This window comes from Oncorhynchus mykiss, chromosome 7 (assembly GCF_057628025.1).
Source record: "Oncorhynchus mykiss isolate SJ-2025 chromosome 7, ASM5762802v1, whole genome shotgun sequence".
Classification (NCBI taxonomy): Eukaryota; Metazoa; Chordata; class Actinopteri; order Salmoniformes; family Salmonidae; genus Oncorhynchus; species Oncorhynchus mykiss.
In genome coordinates this window covers 4,940,680-4,964,893 of record NC_143028.1, presented here as the reverse complement: position 1 = coordinate 4,964,893, position 24,214 = coordinate 4,940,680, and the positions used below count along the sequence as shown (strand labels likewise).

Below are 24,214 nucleotides of genomic sequence, written 5' to 3'. Positions count from 1 at the left end.
TATAGGCCAACTAATTGCAATGTTGCCTCATATTCGGTTGACAGTAATTGTTAGTTAGGCCTATGTGGCGGTAGAAAAAAAGGGTTTTATAGAAATCCCTTTAGAAAGGAACCGTTATCTATTCAACAACCGTTTCACCACTGCGTATCGATCGCATGTAATGCCTTTACTGTGTGTGCATTCATCGTGCTCATGTGAAATCCACCGCGGTGCAGAGCGCAATGAAGCGGCATAACCACACGGGTTAGTTCCCATGGGACTGTAGAGGGAGAGTTGTCTGTCATTAATACGCGGACCCGGTTTGAGCTATTATGATGCTTCCTTTTGCACAGTTTTAAACGAAATTGGTCGTTTTTCTCATGATACAGCGCCAATAATTGTATATCTCTCTAGTCTGTTTCCATTATATTCCATTCTATTCTATTCCTTAGATTTAGGATTGATTTGGGGTCAGGTGATCCTAGATCTGTGCTTATAGACCTGGGCAATAGATTATGCTATATGTCTAAATATATGTTTTGCTGTCAGTGTTGGGTAATATAGAACCATTGGGTTTCATATACTGTTCTATATGGAACCAATTTCGGGTTCTATATAGAACCATAAGAGGTGCCATATATGAAGCAAGCATAGAGCCCTTTTTGGTTCTATCCAGAACTTGTTTTCTAAGAGTGTAGGGTAAATTCGAGAATTAAGTCTTCTGTTTGTTGCTTTCTTCAAAGTAGAAGTATACAAATGATACAATATAATTGGGTTAGAAAATGTTATAATATTATATATACCTGGAATGGGACATAGACTTGACAATATGCCATACCCAACACTGAGTAAAAAAATACATGTAGGCATATAGAATAATCTATTGCCCAGGAAGAAAAAAAACGAATATACACAGTAACCTATTTACCTTCAATATCTCCCTCGCTCGCTGGAGGTCTCTTTCGCTCTCCCTCCTCCCTCCCTTTGTTTTCGCTGTGGAGAGCGCTGGTGGAGCGAAGCGTGCTGGAGGTTTATGGTAATTGCGGTTCCCCGATTGGCCTTCTGGGTAGAGTCTTCGACTGGAACCGAGGCGCAGGCACTCATTCTCCGCTGTACGTTTGGGGGCGGTAGTTGTGAGTGCTCTGAATGGTGCCATACGGAAGAAAACGGAACAGTAAAACTAGGACGAAATAAAAACTAATGGGAACATTGACAGAAACACCCTAGCCTCTCACTGAAGACAATGGGCACTGTTAGTATTCTTTATTTGTTGAAAACGGAAATTCTCGCCATATTTTTGAGGTGGCGTGTGTGCTGTATGGCGAGCTCAACATGGCGCTGCAATGCATAACCAGACTGAATTAGTTTATTGTTTATTGAGACCTACGACTGTTGTTGCCACCTGTGCTCCTTGAAACATTCACGACAACGATTCACTTGGTGTATTTTTACTAATGGATATATTCACTGGGGGCAGAAACGTAGCCTATCACTGCGACTCCGTGGATCTGTTCGTTCATTGTCGCCGACTCGTCATTCCCGGATTTTTACCAACTGGAAATGTATAAAGACTAAGGATGTTTTCGTAGTCTAATCTTACCTACATGTCATTTAACAAGCACAACATTGTCACTCCTATTTGCTGTAAAGTTAAATTACAAAAGTGATATTAACCCCCGACGCACGAACTCTCGTTGGGTCGTTTTGACTGACTCGTGGATCCTAGAGAACACGGCCAAAAAAGTTCCAGCTCGACATTTTGCGTTTTGGCCAAGGACAATATAATTTAGAGAAATTATTCTGGAATTTCTATCAGGTAGGCTAAGGTCATTTTTGTTAACGTTTGTGCCTTGGTTTTCCTTTCCATGTTTAGTTTTGCTTGCTTTTCTGTCATGCTCCAGTCTGAAGACTCGATCTTGTTCGGCGTCGCTCTGACTATATGGAGACTTGGCCATCTGATAAGGGCTTCTACAAAGAACTGCGCATTTAAGTGGAATATTTAGTTGCTTGCCAATGTTTTGGTGTACTGAGAGATATTTGTTAACCTAGTAGAATTCATGTTTCACATAGGCTTTGTATAAACCTAGTCTAGCTCTACACCCGTTTCTATAGAAAGATTGTAGCCTATTGATGGTGTGATATTGGATGGTTTGGCAACGGAAATGTATTCATTAGTGTTGATTAAGCCTACATGGTTTATCGTTCATCCAAACTCTTAGTAAGTCATAATGAGAGATCTAACGTTGTCACGGGACTTTCCAGCTAACCTTTTTTTCAGCCAGTCAGCTAAATTTAAAGGAAAATGTCAACAACAAAAAAAAAAGCGTGTAACTCGTGTGTGATTTCGATGTAGGCTAATCTAATTCTCATGTTTCAAATGAATGGCCTGGCATAAACACATTCATTCAGTCTGTGGGAATCGGCCTATAGGCGTTTTCTATATATAAAAATAAAGATTCCGTCTTAATTTAGTGCCTCGCCCATTTTTGACACCATCCCATGTACATTGTGGAACGACTTTGCAGATAAACGCTTGTGGAGGTCATCTGTCTAATTTCACTGCGCATTTCAGCGAGTGGATGATGGTGTGGTGGGCTGTATGGTTTTCCATTCATGAACGACTTCATGGATGGAATGCGGCAATCAGGCTTTAAAATGAATTGTTATAACGGGCTCGGTGATCGAGCTCATTGAGACAGACGGGTGTAGATGTCCTGCAGGATAATGTAAGCCTACGTAAACGTGTATAAGGTTTCTGTCCCACATTGGATGATGCAAGGTCTGTTTTCTTGTACACTATATCATCTTGTCATGTTGGCAACTTGACGTGTTCTGTCGCCTTAACTTAAACGAGTCCGAACTGAAGTCCTCGCCCCGGGGACGGGAAATGACTCTTGTCACAGGCTGCGCTACGGAATTCGACTCGTTGCATATACAGTATTAGACACAAGCAAGCGCAGACGCAGCAACGGAGTGCAGTGTTTTTGGACTCATAAAAACGCCTCAATTTGTGTTTTTAAACTTTTACTCCAAGAACAGAGCGAACACAGTGGAGAAGCAACTTACTGCGCTTTAGGCTCATGGGAAAATAATACAGGCCTAGGCTGTTTATTTCACAAAAGTTATCTGGAATTTGTTTCCTGTTTCCTACTTTGCTACCATAAATTAATCCCGAATACTTGGTAGCCTAACTGAAAGCTGAATGTGGCATTAAGACCGAGGGGTTAGTTTAGTAGGCCCATTGTCACAGAGATTATTCACAAAATATTGTCCTTTATAGGCCTACTGAAGAACCAATTTCAAACTGATTGCATTTCAAGACTAGGAATGTTTTTTGTTCATATTTCAATTTAACCAACTTGGTATGGGGGCTATGAGAGCGCAATTTACCCGCATGGCATTTGTATTTGGCATAAATGAAGGCTATCATGCTGTTGACAACTATCCAGGCATATTTCATATGACAGTCGAATCTAATGAATGCTGTCACATACGAACAATTAGGCCTACAACTTGGATACGTCTTGAAAGACATCCATTACAACAGTTACGCAAGTACCTGTAGACCCGTTATGTTCAAATAACAGATTTCAGGACACAAGAACGGATTAAACAGCTTGCCTAACCAATTGGTATTGTCAAAATCATACTTTTAACATGATTTATCTGAGAAGAGACCTCCCTACTCGCATTCTGCATGTATTTGGTGAAGGCCTACGCCCCCCATTCTGTCAACCCGGGTTGTTTATTTTTAGCGCAGCCATCTCGGTCTGCTGGAGCCTTTGTGCACTCAACGCAGGCAGACAGACGAGTCGTGTCCAGAGAGACGGTGGTTTTGAGGATATTTTTTACTTCATCCACCAGCTTGAAATGTGATATGGAAATAGTAAGTCGTTGGCCAACCGCCGAGAACATTCGGCGTCAGATTAACATTTATTTAGGCTTTTTCTTTTGAACAATGGGAAGAGTAATAAGGCATCAACGATAAGCGTGATTGACTCACAGTTGTCAAGCTTTTTCTGCTGTCACAATATTAGCTGGTTGTTGTCATGTAGGCCTAAATGAGGCCTTTCTCTGACAGTAGGCCTATAGGCTACTTCTAACATATGCCGAATCTATTAATAGGATATAGGTCCGCTATTTTCCCGAGTTTGACACAATCAGTGTGAAGGAAAATAAACCCACGGCACTGCAGTGAGCTGTAGAGAGAATTGCTTAGTCGACTCCCGCTGGAGATGTCACAGTTTGATTGAAGCTTTTCCTCTACAAGGCGAGTCTCCCCTGGGACTGCGGTCCGGAAACAGGAGAACTCTTCTCTCCGCTTCAGAGCGCTTTTGTGCCGCAGCAGGAGCTCTGTATGCACGGTTCTCTGCGCTCTCTCGTAAAAGGACGCCTCCTGACGCCCACACATTGTTTTCTTTACGCGACGTTCTCACCAGCAGCCAGAATGCACCTAAGTAGAAAGGATAACAGCCCCGAGGTACCTTGCACTAGGGGCACATATTTTATTTAAATGGGACCCTGGGCCCGTCGAATTGGAGCAGCCAAGTTTTAGGTCAAGTGAGGGACACCTCCATGGTGTTTGGCTGGCTGTTTCTGCTCGCCTCCCATTGATTTTGTGAATTTGTCACGCCGTGCTTTGAATGACACGTCTATGATTCTGTAATATAAACGGTGCAATTAGACGGCATGATATCTGTTGGGTGCTCGTCTTATCCTAGGCCTATAGCCTACAAATAACCTAGGTCGTTGGATAAAGTCTAGCCTACATGTTTACGTTATTGATGAATTTGTTAGGCGAATCCACATTGTAAAACCACCACCATGCCCGTAGCCAGGGGTGTTGCCGTGTTTCCTAAATCCCGACACTGTCATTGTCAAAACGTGTCTGTGTAGGCTGATCCCCTGATGCAATAAAAAACAATACAAACTGTAAAATTAAGTAAAACCCTTTGAACTACTTTTTGGATAGGTTTAGGGCCGTATTATTTTGGATTGGTTTTATGCACCAACAAACAAAGCCGTCAACCTCCAGAAGGAGTGAGGGAGAGCGCAATGGTTTGGTTTCACATTGAATTGCCAACAGGAAACGAATAACACGACCATTAAATTATTGCGCATAAGGGGACTTGTTTTTCTGACCAGCAACGTTTTATCCGTTCGAATAATGGCGCGCCCAACGCATCCATGGTTGTAATCTGAAGTCTGGACACGCTCGTTTCCCTGAAAATGATTAATCAATCGGAATACAACTAATCCATTTTATTTAGTAATTTTATTAATGAATTAAATTATGTTAATGATTATGTTAATAAATATTATATTATATTGCCATAATGCAGTATGCCTAGACAATCACACAAATGTGTGCATTGGCCAATGTCACAAATATAAATGTTATATTGAAATGTAAATGAATGTAGACAGAGGGACAAATTACAGATTAATGACGAATTGCTTGTCTCACATTGCGGTGAGTGAGTGGAACAATTCCCTTGGCTGCGAACCTCTTCGCGAAAGAACATTGCACGAGAGACCTCTGTTCTGTGTGACGAAGGGGGGAAGTTGTTTCGTAACAGGCTTATCAAATATCTGCGGTTAAGGAGCACAGGCAGGCTGCTGCTGGAGCGAGTCGCACGAAACAAAACCAGACTACAGGCTGCTTTGTCTGGGGCGCTGCTAGGGCATCGAAGCGTCATGAGAGTTGGAGCCAAAATAGAGATAGGGGGGAGGGACTCCAAATGTGAAAGATAAAGGGAAGCAAGGCCAAAACAACAAATGGCTCAGCTGGCACTTTGCATTTTAACTGGATTAAATAAAAAAAACATGAGTTCATTTCTGGCCATTTCAGTCAGACCAATAATATAATCATTTTCTGTAAAAAAAATAAACACCAGTCAGACAGCTCAATAGGTATGGTTAGATATGCACTATATATATATCATTCAAGGGTTTTTCTTAATTTGTACTATTTTCTACATTGTAGAATAAATGTGAAGACATCAACACTATGAAATAACACGTATGGAATCATGTAGTAACCAAAAAAGTGTTGAACAAATCAAAATATATTTTGTTTTTGAGATTCTTCAAAGTAGCCACCCTTTGCCTTGATGACAGCTTTGCACAATCTTGGCATTCTCTCAACCAGCTTCACCTGGAATGCTTTTTCTTTTCAACAGTCTTGAAGGAGTTCCCACATGCTGAGCTGTTGGCTTCTTTTCCTTCACTCTGCAGTCCAATTCATCCCAAATCATCTCAATTGTGTTGAGGTTGGGTGATTGTGGAGGACAGGTCATCTGATGCAATACTCCATCACTCTCCTTCTTGGTCAAATAGCCATTACACAGCCTGGAGGTGTGTGGGGTCATTGTCCTGTCCCACTATGTACAAACCCGATGGGATGGCGTATCGCTGCAGAATGCTGTAGTAGACATGCTGGTTAAGTGTGTCTTGAATTCTAAATAAATCAAAGACAGTGTCACCAGCAAAGCACCCCCACACCATCACACCTCCTCCTCCATGCTTCACGGTGGGAACTACAAATGCAGAGATAATCCGTTCACCTACGCTGTGTCTCACAAAGACACGGCGGTTGGAACCAAAAATCTCAAATTTAGACCAGACCAAAGGACAGATTTCCACCGGTCTAATGTCCATTGCTCGTGTTTCTTGGCCCAAGCAATTCTCTTCTTCTTATTGGTGTCCTTTAGTTGTGGTTTCTTTGCAGAAATTTGACCATGAAGTCCTGATTCACGCAATCTCCTCTGAACAGATGTTGAGATGTCTGTTACTCGAACTCTGTGAAGCATTTTTTGGGGTGGCAATTTCTGAGGCTGGTAACTCTAATGAACTTATCCTCTGCAGCAGAGGTAACTCTGGGTCTTCCTTTCCTCTAGCGGTTCTCATGAGAGTCGGTTACATCATAACGCTTGATGGTTTTTGCGACTGCACTTGAAGAAACGTTCTACGTTCTTGACAGTTTCCGCATTGACTGACCTTCATGCCTTAAAGTAACGATGGACTGTCATTTCTCTTTGCTTATTTGAGCTGTAATATGGACTTGCTCTTTTACCAAATAGGGCTATCTTCTGTATACCACCCTACCTTGTCACAACACCACTGATTGCTTCCAATGCATTAAGAAGGAAATACATTCCAGAAATGAACTTTTAAAAAGGCATACCTGTTAATTGAAATGCATTCCAGGTGACTACCTCGTGAAGCTGGTTGAGAGAATGCAAAGCTGTCATCAAGACAGATTGGCTACTTTGAAGAATCTAAAATATATTTTGATTTGTTTAACCCTTTTTTGTTTACTACATGATTCCATATGTGTTATTTCATAGTTTTGATGTCTTCACTATTATTCTACACTGTAGAAAATAGTAAAAATAAAGAAACCCTTGAATGAGTAGGTGTGTCCAAACTTTTGACTGTGTGTGTGTATAAAAAAAAAAAAATATATATATATTTACATATGATTCATTCTAGGTGTTTGAAAAATGTAGAATTAACCAATTTACAGACACGGGCTAGTCCCCCTCTGGACCACCCCCCAGCCATCCTCATGTACTTTGTTCCCTCTCAGATTTTTGGTGTACATGACACCCCTGGTCTGACGAATAGGTTTTCTCCGTAGCCTATGGAAAGCAGTTCTGTGAATCAGAACAAACAATACAACCCTGTTTTCGCTCTAGAAATAAGCAAGTCTCCTTCTGTCTATTCAATAGCACATGCCGTTGATAGAGAGTGGAGTTTGTTTATCCTGGGCAAGGGGGAGGGGTGTACGAACTGGGTTTATCTCTCCACTCCCTCCCGCCCTCTACTCCTCCCTGTCGGCTGACTGAAAGCTAGGGTCATGGAGGGTGTGGAGAATGAATGTGGAGAACGTGACTGAACTGTTGTTACACTCTGCGCTATAGACTCCTCCTTGAGCAGAACTGGAAATTATTTAATGGTTGCAGTGAATGTGATGTCTATAGGGAATAGGTTAGGGATTTGGTTGTAGGAGTGATGCGAGACCATTGGAATTGTCCAGGCATGGTCCTACGTTGTGTGTGATCTGAGGTCCAGAGTGTATCAATTTGATGAATGTGCTAATTGCTAATAGGACTGTTATTACACTACATTATAATGTATTTTGTTCAAAAGACAGGTATTCGTCTTCTATGTTCCTCTGTAGCTCAGTTGGTCCAGCATGGTCCTGTGTAGCTCAGTTGGTCCAGCATGGTCCTCTGTAGCTCAGTTGGTCCAGCATGGTCCTCTGTAGCTCAGTTGGTCCAGCATGGTCCTCTGTAGTTCAGTTGGTCCAGCATGGTCCTATGTAGTTCAGTTGGTCCAGCATGGTCCTGTGTAGCTCAGTTGGTCCAGCATGGTCCTATGTAGTTCAGTTGGTCCAGCATGGTCCTGTGTAGCTCAGTTGGTCCAGCATGGTCCTATGTAGTTCAGTTGGTCCAGCATGGTCCTGTGTAGCTCAGTTGGTCCAGCATGGTCCTGTGTAGCTCAGTTGGTCCAGCATGGTCCTATGTAGTTCAGTTGGTCCAGCATGGTCCTGTGTAGCTCAGTTGGTCCAGCATGGTCCTCTGTAGCTCAGTTGGTCCAGCATGGTCCTCTGTAGCTCTGTTGGTCCAGCATGGTCCTATGTAGTTCAGTTGGTCCAGCATGGTCCTATGTAGCTCAGTTGGTCGAGCATGGGCCTCTGTAGCTCAGTTGGTCGAGTATGGGCCGTGATTGGGAGTCCCATAGGACGGCGCACAATTGGCCCAGCGTTGTCCGGGGTAGGCCATCACTGTAAATAAGAATTTGTTCTTAACTTACTTGCCAAGTTAAAGGTTAAATATATATATTTTTAAGTCGCTTTGAATGAAAGCATCTGCTAAATGGAATTCACATATAGTGCTACTGACTGGTACTTTGTGTGTGTATTGCTGTTGACTGGTACTCTGTGTGTGTATTGCTGCTGCAGTATCTAGGTTGTGCACATACTTCCATCCTTTACTTTGTTGATTGTCACCTGAAGTGATGAACTGGAACTTTCTAAGAAGACTTTTATTCCACCAGAATTTGTCCCCAATCCACATGTGGGAATTTGCATACATCTAAAACGTTGGAAGTCCCCTCGACACGTTATTTTTGCCCCATTTCTTTGTTCAGGTTGCTTGGCAATGGTAATGTTGCTTCGTAGCTGCAATGTTGCTATGCAAATGACGAAAGCAGCTAGCCAGAGGGGAGCATGGAGGAAGCGTGAGGCTGGGACAGTTTGATGGATGAAAATGGCCACTCTCTTCCCGCCTCTCCCCCCTCCTTCAATGGCTGGAGATAAGGGCAGGCCTGCATTATTGAAATTCCACGTCTGTAAACCCATCAATGGCGGGTGACTGTGTGTATGTGTGTGTTTGTGTGTGGCATGCGTCTGGTGTGTGTTTGTGTATGTCATCTCCTGCCCAAGGCCCCCTCTCCTTTTTATGTCGCAGCCAAGCTGTGTGGCAGGAAAGCCCAGGTGAGGCAGCAAGCTGTGTGGCTGGAAAGCCCAGGTGAGGCAGCAAGCTGTGTGGCTGGAAAGCCCAGGTGAGTGACAGATGACAGCCACTGGGGCCGTTAGATTATGAGTTATGTTCTGCCTAGGAGACGAGCTGAGAGGAGGCATTTGTTATCATTGCTCTGGCTCCGTGATCCCAAACGGAAATATCAAATTGCTATACCATAGATGCATTACATTCGCCAAGATTTGATTAGTCCAAGAAATTCTGCCCGTGGCAATGAAACCCTGATCTGTTCACCGGACGTGCTACCTTTTCCTGGACCTGCGGTTTCTTCCTCTCTCTCGGTTTCTTCCTGTCTCTCGGTTTCTTCCTCTCTCTGTTTCCTCCTCTCTCTCGGTTTCTTTCTCTCTCTCGGTTTCTTCCTCTCTCTCGGTTTTCGTCCTCTCTCTCGGTTTCTTCCTCTCTCTCGGTTTCCTCGTCTCTCTCGGTTTCCTCCTCTCTCTCGGTTTCTTCCTCTCTCTCGGTTTCCTCCTCTCTTCCGGTTTCTTCCTCTCGCTCAGTTTCCTCCTCTCTCCCGGTTTCTTCCTGTCTATCGGTTTCTTCCTCTCTCTCAGTTTCTTCCTCTCTCTCGGTTTCCTCCTCTCTCAGTTTCTTCCTCTCTCTCGGCTTCCTCCTCTCTGTTACTTCCTCTCTCCCGGTTTCCTCCTCTCTCTCAGCTTCTTCCTCTGTCTCGGTTTCCCCCTCTCTCTCGGTTTCTTCCTCTCTCTCGGTTTCTTCCTCTCTCCCGGTTTCCTCCTCTCTCTCAGTTTCTTCCTCTGTCTCGGTTTCCCCCTCTCTCTCGGTTTCTTCCTCTCTCTCGGTTGCCTCCTCTCTCTCGGTTTCCTCCTCTCACTCTGTTTCTTCCTCTCTCCCGGTTTCTTCCTCTCTCTCGGTTTCCTCCTCTCTCCCGGTTTCTTCCTCTCTCTCGGTTTCCTCCTCTTTCTCGGTTTCTTCCTCTCTCTTGGTTTCCTCCTCTCTCCCGGTTTCCTCCTCTCTCCCGGTTTCTGCCTCTCTCTCGGTTTCTTCCTCTCTCAGTTTCTTCCTCTCTCTCGGTTTCCTCCTCTGTTTCTTCCTCTCTCTCGGTTTCCTCCTCTCACTCGGTTTCCTCCTCTCTCTCTGTTTCCTCCTCTCTCTCTGTTTCTTCCTCTCTCTCGGTTTCTTCCTCTCTCTCGGTTTCCTCCTCTCTCAGTTTCTTCCTCACTCTCGGTTTCTTCCTCCTCTCTCTCGGTTTCTTCCTCTCTCTCGGTTTCCTCCTCTCTTCCGGTTTCTTCCTCTCGCTCAGTTTCCTCCTCTCTCCCGGTTTCTTCCTGTCTATCGGTTTCTTCCTCTCTCTCAGTTTCTTCCTCTCTCTCGGTTTCCTCCTCTCTCAGTTTCTTCCTCTCTCTCGGCTTCCTCCTCTCTGTTACTTCCTCTCTCCCGGTTTCCTCCTCTCTCTCAGCTTCTTCCTCTGTCTCGGTTTCCCCCTCTCTCTCGGTTTCTTCCTCTCTCTCGGTTTCTTCCTCTCTCCCGGTTTCCTCCTCTCTCTCAGTTTCTTCCTCTGTCTCGGTTTCCCCCTCTCTCTCGGTTTCTTCCTCTCTCTCGGTTGCCTCCTCTCTCTCGGTTTCCTCCTCTCACTCTGTTTCTTCCTCTCTCCCGGTTTCTTCCTCTCTCTCGGTTTCCTCCTCTCTCCCGGTTTCTTCCTCTCTCTCGGTTTCCTCCTCTTTCTCGGTTTCTTCCTCTCTCTTGGTTTCCTCCTCTCTCCCGGTTTCCTCCTCTCTCCCGGTTTCTGCCTCTCTCTCGGTTTCTTCCTCTCTCAGTTTCTTCCTCTCTCTCGGTTTCCTCCTCTGTTTCTTCCTCTCTCTCGGTTTCCTCCTCTCACTCGGTTTCCTCCTCTCTCTCTGTTTCCTCCTCTCTCTCTGTTTCTTCCTCTCTCTCGGTTTCTTCCTCTCTCTCGGTTTCCTCCTCTCTCAGTTTCTTCCTCACTCTCGGTTTCTTCCTCCTCTCTCTGGGTTTCCTCCTCTCTCTCTGTTTCTTCCTCTCTCTCGGTTTCCTCCTCTCTCTCGGTTTCCTCCTCTCTCTCGGTTTCCTCCTCTCTCTCGGTTTCTTCCTCTCTCTCTGTTTCCTCCTCTCTCTCGGTTTCCTCCTCTCTCTCGGTTTCTTCCTCTCTCTCGGTTTCCTCCTCTCTTCTGGTTTCTTCCTCTCTCGGTTTCCTCCTCTCTCTGTTTCTTCCTCTCTCTCGGTTTCTTCCTCTCTCTCGGTTTCCTCCTCTCTCTGTTTCTTCCTCTCTCTCGGTTTCCTCCTCTCTCTCGGTTTCCTCCTCTCTCTCGGTTTCCTCCTCTCTCTCGGTTTCTTCCTCTCTCTCGGTTTCCTCCTCTCTCTCGGTTTCCTCCTCTCTCTCGGTTTCTTCGTCCTCTCTCTCGGTTTTCTCCTCTCTCTCGGTTTCCTCCTCTCTCAGTTTCTTCTCTCTCGGTTTCCTCCTCTCTCTCGGTTTCCTCCTCTCTTAGTTTCTTCCTCTCTCTCGGTTTCCTCCTCTCTCAGTTTCTTCCTCTGTCTCGGTTTCCCCCTCTCTCTCGGTTTCTTCCTCTCTCTCGGTTTCCTCCTCTGTCCGTTTCCTCCTCTCACTCTGTTTCTTCCTCTCTCTCTGTTTCTTCCTCTCTCTCGGTTTCCTCCTCTCTCGGTTTCCTCCTCTCTCTCGGTTGCCTCCTCTCTCTCGGTTTCCTCCTCTCTCAGTTTCTTCTTCTCTCTCGGTTTCCTCCTCTCTCTCGGTTTCCTCCTCTATCTCGGGTTTCTCCTCTCTCTCGGTTTCCTCCTCTCTCAGTTTCTTCTCTCTCGGTTTCCTCCTCTCTCTCAGTTTCCTCCTCTCTGTTTCCTCCTCTCTCTCGGTTTCCTCCTCTCTCAGTTTCTTCCTCTCTCTCGGTTTCCCCCTCTCTCTCGGTTTCCCCCTCTCTCTCGGTTTTCTCCTCTCTCTCGGTTTCCCCCTCTCTCTCGGTTTCTGCCTATCTCTCGGTTTCTTCCTCTCTCAGTTTCTTCCTCTCTCTCGGTTTCCTCCTCTGTTTCTTCCTCTCTCTCGGTTTCCTCCTCTCACTCGGTTTCCTCCTCTCTCTCTGTTTCCTCCTCTCTCTCTGTTTCTTCCTCTCTCTCGGTTTCCTCCTCTCTCAGTTTCTTCCTCACTCTCGGTTCCCTCCTCTCTCTCGGTTTCTTCCTCTCTCTCGGTTTCGTCCTCTGTTTCTTCCTCTCTCTCGGTTTCCTCCTCTCTCTCGGTTTCTTCCTCTCTCTCGGTTTCCTCCTCTCTTCCGGTTTCTTCCTCTTTCTCAGTTTCCTCCTCTCTCCCGGTTTCTTCCTCTCTCTCGGTTTCTTCCTCTTTCTCAGTTTCCTCCTCTCTCAGTTTCTTCCTCTCTCTCGGCTTCCTCCTCTCTGTTACTTCCTCTCTCCCGGTTTCCTCCTCTCTCTCAGTTTCTTCCTCTGTCTCGGTTTCCCCCTCTCTCTCGGTTTCTTCCTCTCTCTCGGTTTCTTCCTCTCTCCCGGTTTCCTCCTCTCCCTCAGTTTCTTCCTCTGTCTCGGTTTCCCCCTCTCTCTCGGTTTCTTCCTCTCTCTCGGTTTCTTCCTCTCTCTCGGTTTCCTCCTCTCTCTCGGTTTCCTCCTCTCACTCTGTTTCTTCCTCTCTCCCGGTTTCTTCCTCTCTCTCGGTTTCCTCCTCTCTCCCGGTTTCTTCCTCTCTCTCGGTTTCCTCCTCTTTCTCTGTTACTTCCTCTCTCTCGGTTTCCTCCTCTCTCTCGGTTTCCTCCTCTCTCTCTGTTTCTTCCTCTCTCTCGGTTTCTTCCTCTCTCTCGGTTTCCTCCTCTCTCTGTTTCTTCCTCTCTCTCGGTTTCCTCCTCTCTCTCGGTTTCCTCCTCTCTCTCGGTTTCTTCCTCCTCTCTCTCGGTTTTCTCCTCTCTCTCGGTTTCCTCCTCTCTCAGTTTCTTCTCTCTCGGTTTCCTCCTCTCTCTCGGTTTCCTCCTCTCTTAGTTTCTTCCTCTCTCTCTGTTTCCTCCTCTCTCAGTTTCTTCCTCTGTCTCGGTTTCCCCCTCTCTCTCGGTTTCTTCCTCTCTCTCGGTTTCCTCCTCTCTCTCGGTTTCCTCCTCTCTCGGTTTCCTCCTCTCTCTCGGTTGCCTCCTCTCTCTCGGTTTCCTCCTCTCTCAGTTTCCTCCTCTCTGTTTCTTCCTCTCTCTCGGTTTCCTCTTCTCTCAGTTTCTTCCTCTCTCTCGGTTTCCCCCTCTCTCTCGGTTTCCCCCTCTCTCTCGGTTTTCTCCTCTCTCTCGGTTTCCCCCTCTCTCTTGGTTTCTTCCTCTCTCGGTTTCCTCCTCTCTCTCGGTTTCCTCCTCTCTCTCAGTTTCCTCCTCTATCTCAGTTTCTTCTTTTCTCTCGTTTTCCTCCTCTCTCTCGGTTTTCGTCCTCTCTCTTGGTTTTCCTCCTCTCTGTTTCTTCCTCCCTCTCGGTTTTCCTCCTCTCTCAGTTTCTTCCTCTCTCTCGGTTTCCTCCTCTCTCTCGGTTTCCTCCTCTCTCCCGGTTTCAGGCTGTGTTTCTTTTTTTGTTCAAAGATTTTATTGTCTTAACAATACACATACCAACATGATTTAGTTAGTTATGCTCCAACTCCCTCCATCTTGTGCCAACATCAATTATTTGTTGTCTTAGTTCCGATAGTTGTATATTTTCTTTCTAAGAGGAACCCTGACCATTTCACCCGACGTGCTACCTTGTCACCTGCTGTTTTGACTCAGTCTTGCGCTCTTTGTCGCGCGCTCTCTAGGTTCCTGCCTTTCTAAGCACTTTTTCCTAGCCACTGCTTTTCTGCATTGCTTGCTCTTTGGGGTTTTAGGCTGGGTTTCTGTATAAGCATTTTGTGACGTCTGCGGATTTAAAAAGGGCTTTATAATTTTGATTGATTGATTGATGGTAACACACATTTTTTCTGGCTTTGTCTTGACAGGATTGTTCCAGTGAGGGATGGTGGGAGGCAGACTACCCATGTGGATCTAACCATCCAGGAACCACCACATCACACAAAGCATGGTAAGCTACGATATGAAGCCCTCTCTGTAATGTAGTGAATGGCAGACCTGGAATAGCCCTCCACAAGGGCTTTGGTTTTCTTTTGGATGTAGGATTACTGTGGTGTAGCTACTCCTCCACTGGGCTGCCTGCTATCATTTCTAAATGGGTCCTGCAGTTGATCCAATAGGAGATGAATCAAACAGCCGCCCCCGTATCGTACCGTGGGCAGGCAGGAAACTCAATTAATCCACTTCCTGGCATCAGTACTCTACTCTGTCATGGACTCGCTCTATTGCAGGCAGACCCGGGTCCAAATAGCATTTTGCTATCTCTCAAATACTTTGAGTGTTTGATTGAACCTGCCTTGCAGTACGAGTTGGGTGAAAATGTGCACTTTTGGGACGATTTCATTGGTGCCATTGCGCCAGGCAGGCTCAATCAAGTGCAGCTGAAGTATTTGAATAAAAACCAATACTGTTTGAACCCAGGTATGGTTTGGTCTGTGGGAGTAGAACAGAGGGCTGGTCTACTGTAGCGGTACATCAGCAATCCAGGTAGACATGAATCCCCCTGCTAGTGATGATGGATCAGACTGATACATGTCGTTTGCCTGGCTGCCTCAAAGGCTTCTCTTCGCCTGTTAGGAATCAGCTGCAGCTAGCGCTTCCCTCTTACAAGGGCCAGATAGAGCAAGGATTCAATCCAAATGGCATCCTATTCCCTATATAGTGCACTACTTTTGAACAGAGTAGTGCTCTAAATAGGGAATAAGGTGCCATTTGCAAAGCAAGGCTCCATATTCTGCTGCTTGTGTGGCGTCTCTCCAATGACCTTGACTTTCCCTTGTTGTAGAGTGGGTCCGGAGACGTGTTCTTAAGTGTTGTGGTTACAGTATGGAGACAGGGCATTTTAAAATGGAGCTCTCTGTTAAATGAATCCCCCCGTGCTTGATTAATGGAGATTTATTACTAATGTGCTCCTAATGGAAATTCTACCAAATATACCCACGTCTCCAGCTAGTGGTCTCTTGATTTGTGTTAACTGTTTAAGAGGGTCTTACTACAGCTTTAAAAGTTGATAGCGGATCTGTTTTTATTGAGGGGAAATTCAACTTATTATATTTCCAAAAGTGAGTTAATTCACTTTAATATTCTCTAATGTAATATCACAAGAGCTTGTCTAGTAGGACTCCACAGTATGCTGAGAATCCATAAACATGTATAAATGAGAATATCATCCCTTTAGTGCTATAAGGCTCAGTCTCTCATCCCTCTCTTTGGCGCTGTGTGTTGTCTTGTTGCAGGTGGATGCGAGTGCTGCTTGCAGAATGAACCCGCTAGCTGCCCTGGGCATGGACCGTAGCAGCCTGATGAGGGAGAGCCTCCGCGTCCACGGAGGGATGGTCTACCCGGGCATCCGCACCTTGTCCGCCTCCGAAAAAGCCAGGGAGGGGGTCTCCTCCTTGCCCCTGGGCTACGACCTAGTCTACAAACCCGAAGGGTTGACCTTGGATGGCAGGAAGCCTGGTAACGGTTACGTGGGTCTGTATAAGAGCTCTCCCGCTGGGTTGCAGAGGCCTGGTGGAGGAGGGGAGGGCCTGGGAATGGAGCGGCGTGTGGGGCCTGGAGATAAACCCTCTGAGCTGGGCCTCAACGGCAGCAACGGCTTCCTGCGACTGCCCTGGGCAGTAAACCCGTACGCGGACCCCGGACTGTACCCCTTCCTGGACTCCTCAAAATACGCAGCCCTCAACATGTACAAGGCCTCGTTCCTGTCCCAGCCCTCACCCTACCTGCCCCAGCACCTGGCCTACCAGTCCCTGTGTGGAGGGGCGGGGGGTAGCGCTGCTGGGGCAGAGCGCCTCTTCTACATGCCCCCGTACCCCCCGGCCCCCATCTCATCCCCCCTGGCCCCTCCTATGAGGATCCCCATGGCCACGGTGGTCCCCAACACCCTCTCCCCGATGCAGGGCCTGGGGCCCCGGATTCACCATGAGGCCTCCCCCTATGGGTCCCAGCTTCACCAGCAGCACCAGGCCCACCAGCAGTCCCAACCCCATCACCAGTCACACAGTGACAGGCAGCCCCAGTCCCAACCCCATCACCAGTCACATAGTGACAGGCAGCCCCAGTCCCAACCCCATCACCAGTCACATAGTGACAGGCAGCCCCAGTCCCAACCCCATCACCAATCACATAGTGACAGGCAGCCCCAGTCCCAACCCCATCACCAGTCACATAGTGACAGGCAGCCCCAGTCCCAACCCCATCACCAGTCACATAGTGACAGGCAGCCCCAGTCCCAACCCCATCACCAGTCACATAGTGACAGGCAGCCCCAGTCCCAACCCCATCACCAGTCACATAGTGACAGGCAGCCCCAGTCCCAACCCCATCACCAGTCACATAGTGACAGGCAGTCCCAGTCCCAACCCCATCACCAGTCACACAGTAGAGACAGGCAGCCCCAGTCCCATAGTGACAGGCAGCACAACAACAACAGCAGCAGTAGTAAGCTCAGCCGGACTTCCTCTAGTAAGAGCTCTGGCAGCAGCAGCATTCACAACAGTAGCAGTATTACCAGTAGTAGCAGTAGTAGTGCTGGGACTGGCATTAGCAGCAGCCTACCAGTGGACTCCACCCAAGCACTTATAATGCAGTCCCCCCGCACAGCCCCCCACCCTCCCCAGACCTCAGTCCCTCCCCCCTCTCCTCTCGTAGACAACAGCACTTTGGACATCCAGAAGTCACTGTTCCGAAGCCCCCCCTGCTCCTCCACCACCACCACCTCTTCCTCCCCGTCGGTGTCCCATCCTTTCTACATGAGCAGCATGGCCTCTGAGCACCGCTCCCCGGTGCGGTCCGGCAGCAACACCCACAAAGCCAAAGAGCAGTGCAGCAGCTCAGAGCACAGGAATGTGGAGAGGAATGGGGAAAGGAAGCGGAGCCAGTCCCCTTTAAAGACTTTGTCCTCTGATAGACCAGCAGTACTACAGGCTCCTGCCAAAGACCCTGCGGACAAGCCTCTGGATCTGTCAGCCAAAATCCTGGAGTTGGAAGGCTCCCCCAACGGATTCCCCCCAAAACTAGAGGCCTTGGCTAAGCTGGGCTACTCGCCCGCGGCTCGATACGGCTTACCCCCCAGCCGGGAGCTCCTCAAAGAGACCCTCTCCCCGTCAGGGGCTTCCTCCAAAACCTCTGAGAGGCCTGAGATCATTAGCACTTTACGCTCCTCCTGGGTGGTTCCCAGCCCGACCCCGGTCCACGACAGCTCCAGCTCAGACGTCAACCACAACAAAGACCCCTCCGTCATCAAACATAAAAACCTGGAGAACTTGTCTTCGACGCAGCAGCGAAGCTCTTCCTGTCCCAGGATAGGTGAGGTCGATGGGGCTGTCGCCCCCAGCCATGCCCCAGCTGTGGTAGCCCCTTCTGGGAGCCGACCATCCTCTGCCTCCCCCTCTCCCAAGGTCAACAGTGATTGGCCAAGATCCTCCCCCAACTACTCTGAGACAGCCCCTTCTTCCAACAGAGTGGGCAGCCATCCCTCTTCTGGGAAACCCCTGAAGAAACCAGAGGCTCAGGAGATGCCCTTCAAGCCCCAGCAGCCGCCCCACTTAGACAACAGCCATCCGTCCGGCCACCCCCCCAGCCACCTCTACCTCCCCCAGAGTGACGGCTATCTGCCCCCTAGCCTAGCCTACGCTAATAGATACCTGCCCTACTCGGTCCAGGAGAGCATGTCCCTGCCCCACATGCCTATGCCAGGCAAAGGCCCAGTGTACCCCCACCCTGTTCTTCTGGGTAGCAGCAACCTGTACCCACCCCGCCTGCCCCCCAAGCACGGCCTCCCGTACGGCATCCCCCCCAGCCACGGGGACTACCTGACCTTCCATGACTCCCAGGAGATGGTCCACCCCCTCATGTCCTCCCCCCACAGAAGCCTGGACCTCAAGACCAGCGAGCGCCTGCAGGAGCTCAGATCCAGGCCCAAGGAGAAGATTTGGCAGCACCACGAGGGCTCTGCCCCGGCCTACAAGACCCAGGCCCCAGACACTAAACACACCCGCAGGGGGGACAGAGAGACCGACAGGTCCACAGGCCTGGGCTCAAAGAGCCTCAACCATAAGCCCCTGATGGGAGCTAGAGAGGAGATAGTCTGTATCGACTTAATCCAAGACGATGGGGACAGCGACTCTCCCCTGACCAAAGCTGTCTCTCCATGCGCTAAGAGAGGAGACCCTTCCAAACCTGTGGGTAGTGGGAGTATCGGGAGAAACGAGGGGAGAGAGGCAGAGCTCCAGCACATGCTCCGTACCGGCCAGGCTGTTGAACTCAGGCCAGGCCAGGCCCACAGGCAGGCAGAGCAGCAGCAACGCAGCCAGCTGTGGCTGGGCTTCCACCCTTCCTCCCTCCGTCCCTCTCCCCCCTCCCTCTCCCCCTGCCCTTTCCCCAGACATGAGGAGGACAGCCCCAGCCCTGCAGAAAGCAGCCCCATCTCTGACCTGCCAGAGGAGCAGACCCTTCGCTGCGCAAGGACTTCTGGAGACCGCACCTCTTGGGACCGTAGAGACCAATCTTTAGAGGGCCTTAAGAGCAGGGACTGTACTTTTGAGGACCCCACCTCTGTGGACCGTAGTTCTGGGGACCGCAGTTTCTGGGACCATACGCATGAGGACTGTACTTTTAAGGACCGCAGCTCTTGGGACCGTACACGTGTGGATCTTACATGTAGGGTGGAGGACCGCGAGGACCGCACCTCCGCAGACCACTCTCCTAGGGAACGCACCTTGAACGAATCTGGGTTTAGGAATGAAAGGACCATGGACCACTACTCGGACCTGGACAAGGACATGCACACGGACACAGAGTCCCACGAGGGTGAGGAGTACGACGACCAAGGCTGCCCCAGGGCCAGGAGGTCCAGCCTGGCCAAGCGCATCGCTAACTCCTCTGGCTACGTTGGTGACCGCATCAAGTGTGTCACTACCGAGCTGTACGCCGACTCCAGCAAGCTGAGCAGAGAGCAGCGGGCACTGCAGGTAATCTCCCAGAACACATACATACTTAACCCTTTTAATGTCATTAAAATCATCTCCTTTCCTGGTTCCTACAGCGAAGCAGTATGTGTTGGCTTTTGTTCCAACCCAGGAAAAACACACCTGATTGAAAATCTAGATTTGGGATTTGATGATAACTTTCATCTGGTGTTTTAGCAGTTGGAACCACAAGGAAGGAAGACTGATAGGATGGGTCTTTCTAAGATTTCAGCCAGTCAGGTTTCACTGGGCAGATCTAAAGGAGATGGTGGTCCATAGAGAGCAGTGGAGTTGGAAGTACGAAGCTCTCAGCTCTGTATCAGCCTCCCTGCCCTGCAAGCCCCGTCTCCACAAGCTCCAGTATAATTACTGTTGGCCGTTGCCTTGCCTCCCCTCTGTCTCCCTCCCTCCCTTCCTGACATCCTCCCGCCTCCCTCACCCCCGCCCACGCTATGAGCCCGTGGAGCTGCCCTCCACTGCGGTGGTGTTTTAGTTCGCAGAGAGAGCGAGTGAACACAAAACGCTGTGTGTGTGTGTGTTCCCGCGCTGCTCAGCCAGGCAGAAGCTAAGCTGCTGGCTGCGTGTGTGTGTGCCTCTGTGTGTGTGTGTGCCATGACGGCCTGTCGGGCTCTTACAGCCCCGGGCTATTGTTAACCTGCAGGTGAGGCCTGGGGATGGGGGGATAGATGTAGGTGAAGGAGGGGAGGGATAGAGGTAGAGCAGCCAGCCCCCTCCCTTCTCCCAGTCCCCAAAAGGCTCCTCTGTCCTCAAATTATACTCTGATAACCTCCCCTCCCCCTCTCCCCCATCCTCCCCCTAGCTCTGTTGGCTGAGCGCTGGGGTGCAGAGACAGCCTGGCTCTCTCAGCTCTGCTCTAGTGGAATCCTGGCCAATTCCCAGTCCTTCTCCGACGGTGGAGATTAGCACCCGCTAGCAGCCCAACCTCCGCTAAACAGACTCAACACAGCCCTGCAACTAGAGCGGCTCTCGCCCCAACCCCAGCCCTATTCCCCAGGCTTATTCCCCAGCCTCATTCCCCAACCCCTGGCTTATTCCCCAGCCTCATTCCCCAACCACAGCCTTATTCCCCAGCCTCATTCCCCAGCCCCAGCCTTATTCCCCAGCCTCATTCCCCAGCCCCAGCCTTATTCCCCAGCCTCATTCCCCAACCCCAGCCTTATTCCCCAGCCTCATTCCCCAACCCCAGCCTTATTCCCCAGCCTCATTCCCCAATCCCAGCCTTATTCCCCAGCCTCATTCCCCAACCCCAGCCTTATTCCCCAGCCTCATTCCCCAAACGCAGCCTTATTCCCAGCCCTATTTCCCAGTCTCATTCTCCAAACCCCAGTTTTATTCCCCAGCCTCATTCCCCAAACGCAGCCTTATTCCCAGCCCTATTTCCCAGCCTCAGCCCTATTCCCCAGCCTCAGCCCTATTTCCCAGCCTCGGCCCTATTTCCCAGCCTCAGCCCTATTCCCCAGCCTCAGCCCTATTCCCCAGCCTCAGCCCTATTTCCCAGCCTCAGCCCTATTTCCCAGCCTCGGCCCTATTCCCCAGCCTCAGCCCTATTCCCCAGCCTCGGCCCTATTTCCCAGCCTCGGCCCTATTTCCCAGCCTCGGCCCTATTTCCCAGCCTCAGCCCTATTCCCCAGCCTCAGCCCTATTCCCCAGCCTCAGCCCTATTTCCCAGCCTCAGCCCTATTCCCCAGCCCTATTCCCCAGCCTCAGCCCTATTTCCCAGCCTCGGCCCTATTCCCCAGCCTCGGCCCTATTCCCCAGCCTCAGCCCTATTTCCCAGCCTCGGCCCTATTTCCCAGCCTCAGCCCTATTCCCCAGCCTCAGCCCTATTCCCCAGCCTCAGCCCTATTCCCCAGCCTCAGCCCTATTCCCCAGCCTCAGCCCTATTTCCCAGCCTCAGCCCTATTCCCCAGCCTCAGCCCTATTTCCCAGCCTCGGCCCTATTCCCCAGCCTCAGCCCTATTCCCCAGCCTCAGCCTCTGCCTCTGCTGCCTGGTCATTGATTTACCACTAAATTAATGTTTTTTATATGGGAGCCCAACAGGGAGGTTTCTATGACGCCCAAGATTGTGTGCTCCAGTGTTCATGTCTTTCTAGATTGGCATTTGGCTGTCAGAAACCCTGTTGTATTGAATTTGATCTATAGGCTATAATAAATTGGGTGGTTTGAGCCCTGAATGCTGATTGGCTGACAGCCGTATACCACGGGTATGACAAAACATGTATTTTTACTGCTCTAATTACATTGGTAACCAGTTTATAATAGCAATTAGGCACCTCGAGGGTTTGTGGTTTATGGCCAATATACCACGGTTAAGGGCTGTATCCAGGCACCCCGCGTTGCATCGTACATAAGAACAGCCCTTAGCCGTGGTATATTGACCATATACCACACCAGCGTGGGCCTTATTGCTTAATTCACACCTCTGTTTACCTTGCTACTCTGACTTGTTTATTAAATCAATTCATATGCATAACTGTGTGATGTTAATAGGATGGGTTTTAATATTAATGAATGTCAGTTTTCTATATCACTGAAATGACAGTTGTATGACTGAAATGACTGGCCAAAAATATTGAGCACCCGTTTAATTCAATTACTTAGATGGAAGGCTTAACACAAGAGGACAGTAAATTAAGTCAACCTGCTGCTTACTGTGAGGTCAGTTCATTTACACTTCTTATTCCAAAATTTGACAAATTATTATTTTCATTTTGGTTTTTGCGGTTTCAGGAGTGTCGTAGAAGAATCAGGCTTTTCTGTCGTTGTTTTTGTGTGTTTCTGTTAGACAGCTAGTCAGGAGTAAAAGTGGACAAGGGGCATGGAGTTCTGTTACCAGACCATAACTGTTTTATCAATGTCAATGTTGTTAGCTGTTGTTGAGGTGACCTCACTGTAAAGCATGAACGGCTACAGAGAGAGTCAACAGAGAGTCTAAAATGGCTTCCTTTCCTTGTCCCCTCTCCTTCCTCAATCTGCACTGATCTGATCGCACAACAAGTTGACAGGTGAAGGTTAAGAGGCTACATACCAAACAGCTCTCCAGAGGCTGGCGTTCACCCTGTCAGCTCTTGCATCCATGTCAGTGCAGATGACGGAAAGGAGACCATAACTAAATGGAGGAAATAAGGGAAGGAAGAAGGAAGTCACTTTGGCCTTTGGGGACGCAGACCCTTAGTAGAGGAGCAGGGAAAGAGGCCTCGTGCGGAGAGAGAGAGAGAGAGAGAAAAAGAGAGCAGCGCAGGGTCGGTCTCATGACTGTGTGTGTGTGTGTGTGTGTGTGTGTGTGTGTGTGTGTGTGTGTGTGTCTGTAGCGTGCTATGCTGCGCTTCTCTGAGCTGGAACTGAAGGAGAAGGAGGGAGGAGGGGCGGCGGTGGACTTGGCAGACAGCCAGCGCGAGCGGAGAGAGGGGGATGGAGATGGAGGAGAGGACAGGGCGCGATGCCAAGGCCCAGCCAGAACGGGGCCAGGGGCCTCAGCCCTCACAGACGAGGCTGAGAAGGATGGTAAGAGGAACCCGGAGCGCTCCACATACACACTCCTACCTACCTCAAAGAGCTGCTGCGTACTTCCTCCCTGCCTAGGGACAGCCCCAGAGCTGTAACACGGTGCAGCAGCTCGTAACCAGCTGATACGGGGAGGTAAACACATCCGCCCGACCTGCCAAGCCTCCCCTCTCTCTCCGTTCCTCATGAGGGCTGACGGAGGGGTTTTTCTCTCTCTATTGTAACAAAACAGCCTTCATATTTAACCCTTCCCTGTCCTTCCTCCATAACAGGAGCTGCTTTGCATATGAAGCCACGCCATTAGAATGCGTGGGAGAGGAATTTGGAGTCTATATTAAGGGAAGATATTTCAACACGCTGTATGTTATAGCTCTTACGGAATATTGCACGTCATATAGCTGTTATGGCATAGTGCAGGTCATATAGCTGTTATGACATAGTGCAGGTCATATAGCTGTTATGGCATAGTGCAGGTCATATAGCTGTTATGGCATAGTGCAGGGCATATAGCTGTTATGGCATAGTGCAGGTCATATAGCTGTTATGACATAGTGCAGGTCATATAGCTGTTATGGCATAGTGCAGGTCATATAGCTGTTATGGCATAGTGCAGGTCATATAGCTGTTATGACATAGTGCAGGTCATATAGCTGTTATGACATAGTGCACGTCATATAGCTGTTATGGCATAGTGCAGGTCATATAGCTGTTATGACATAGTGCAGGTCATATAGCTGTTATGGCATAGTGCAGGTCATATAGCTGTTATGACATAGTGCAGGTCATATAGCTGTTATGGCATAGTGCAGGTCATATAGCTGTTATGGCATAGTGCAGGTCATATAGCTGTTATGGCATAGTGCAGGTCATATAGCTGTTATGGCATAGTGCAGGTCATATAGCTGTTATGGCATAGTGCAGGTCATATAGCTGTTATGGCATAGTGCAGGTCATATAGCTGTTATGGCATAGTGCAGGTCATATAGCTGTTATGGCATAGTGCAGGTCATATAGCTGTTATGGCATAGTGCAGGTCATATAGCTGTTATGGCATAGTGCACGTCATATAGCTGTTATGGCATAGTGCAGGTCATATAGCTGTTATGGCATAGTGCAGGTCATATAGCTGTTATG

The 24,214-nt window shown here is 48.8% G+C and overlaps 1 protein-coding gene across 6 annotated transcripts in view; it reads left to right on the top strand.

Annotated features, from left to right (window-relative positions):
• Positions 1-1,048: 1,048 nt before the first annotated feature.
• Positions 1,049-24,214, top strand: part of LOC118965242 (BCL-6 corepressor) — a 98,493-nt gene continuing 75,327 nt past the window's right edge. For 2 of the 6 annotated variants that reach the window (XM_090239917.1, XM_090239914.1), the window contains exons 1-5: positions 1,049-1,795; positions 14,452-14,534; positions 15,820-19,557; positions 22,178-22,234; positions 22,888-23,080. In XM_090239917.1, coding sequence (XP_090096043.1) covers positions 14,532-14,534; positions 15,820-19,557; positions 22,178-22,234; positions 22,888-23,080 — 3,991 coding nt within the window. In that variant the 5' untranslated portion in view covers positions 1,049-1,795; positions 14,452-14,531. Of the gene's footprint in view, positions 1,796-8,384; positions 9,550-14,451; positions 14,535-15,819; positions 19,558-22,177; positions 22,235-22,887; positions 23,081-24,214 lie in introns of those variants that run through there. The other 4 variants (XM_090239920.1, XM_090239919.1, XM_090239915.1 and 1 more) reach the window with 3 other exon arrangements.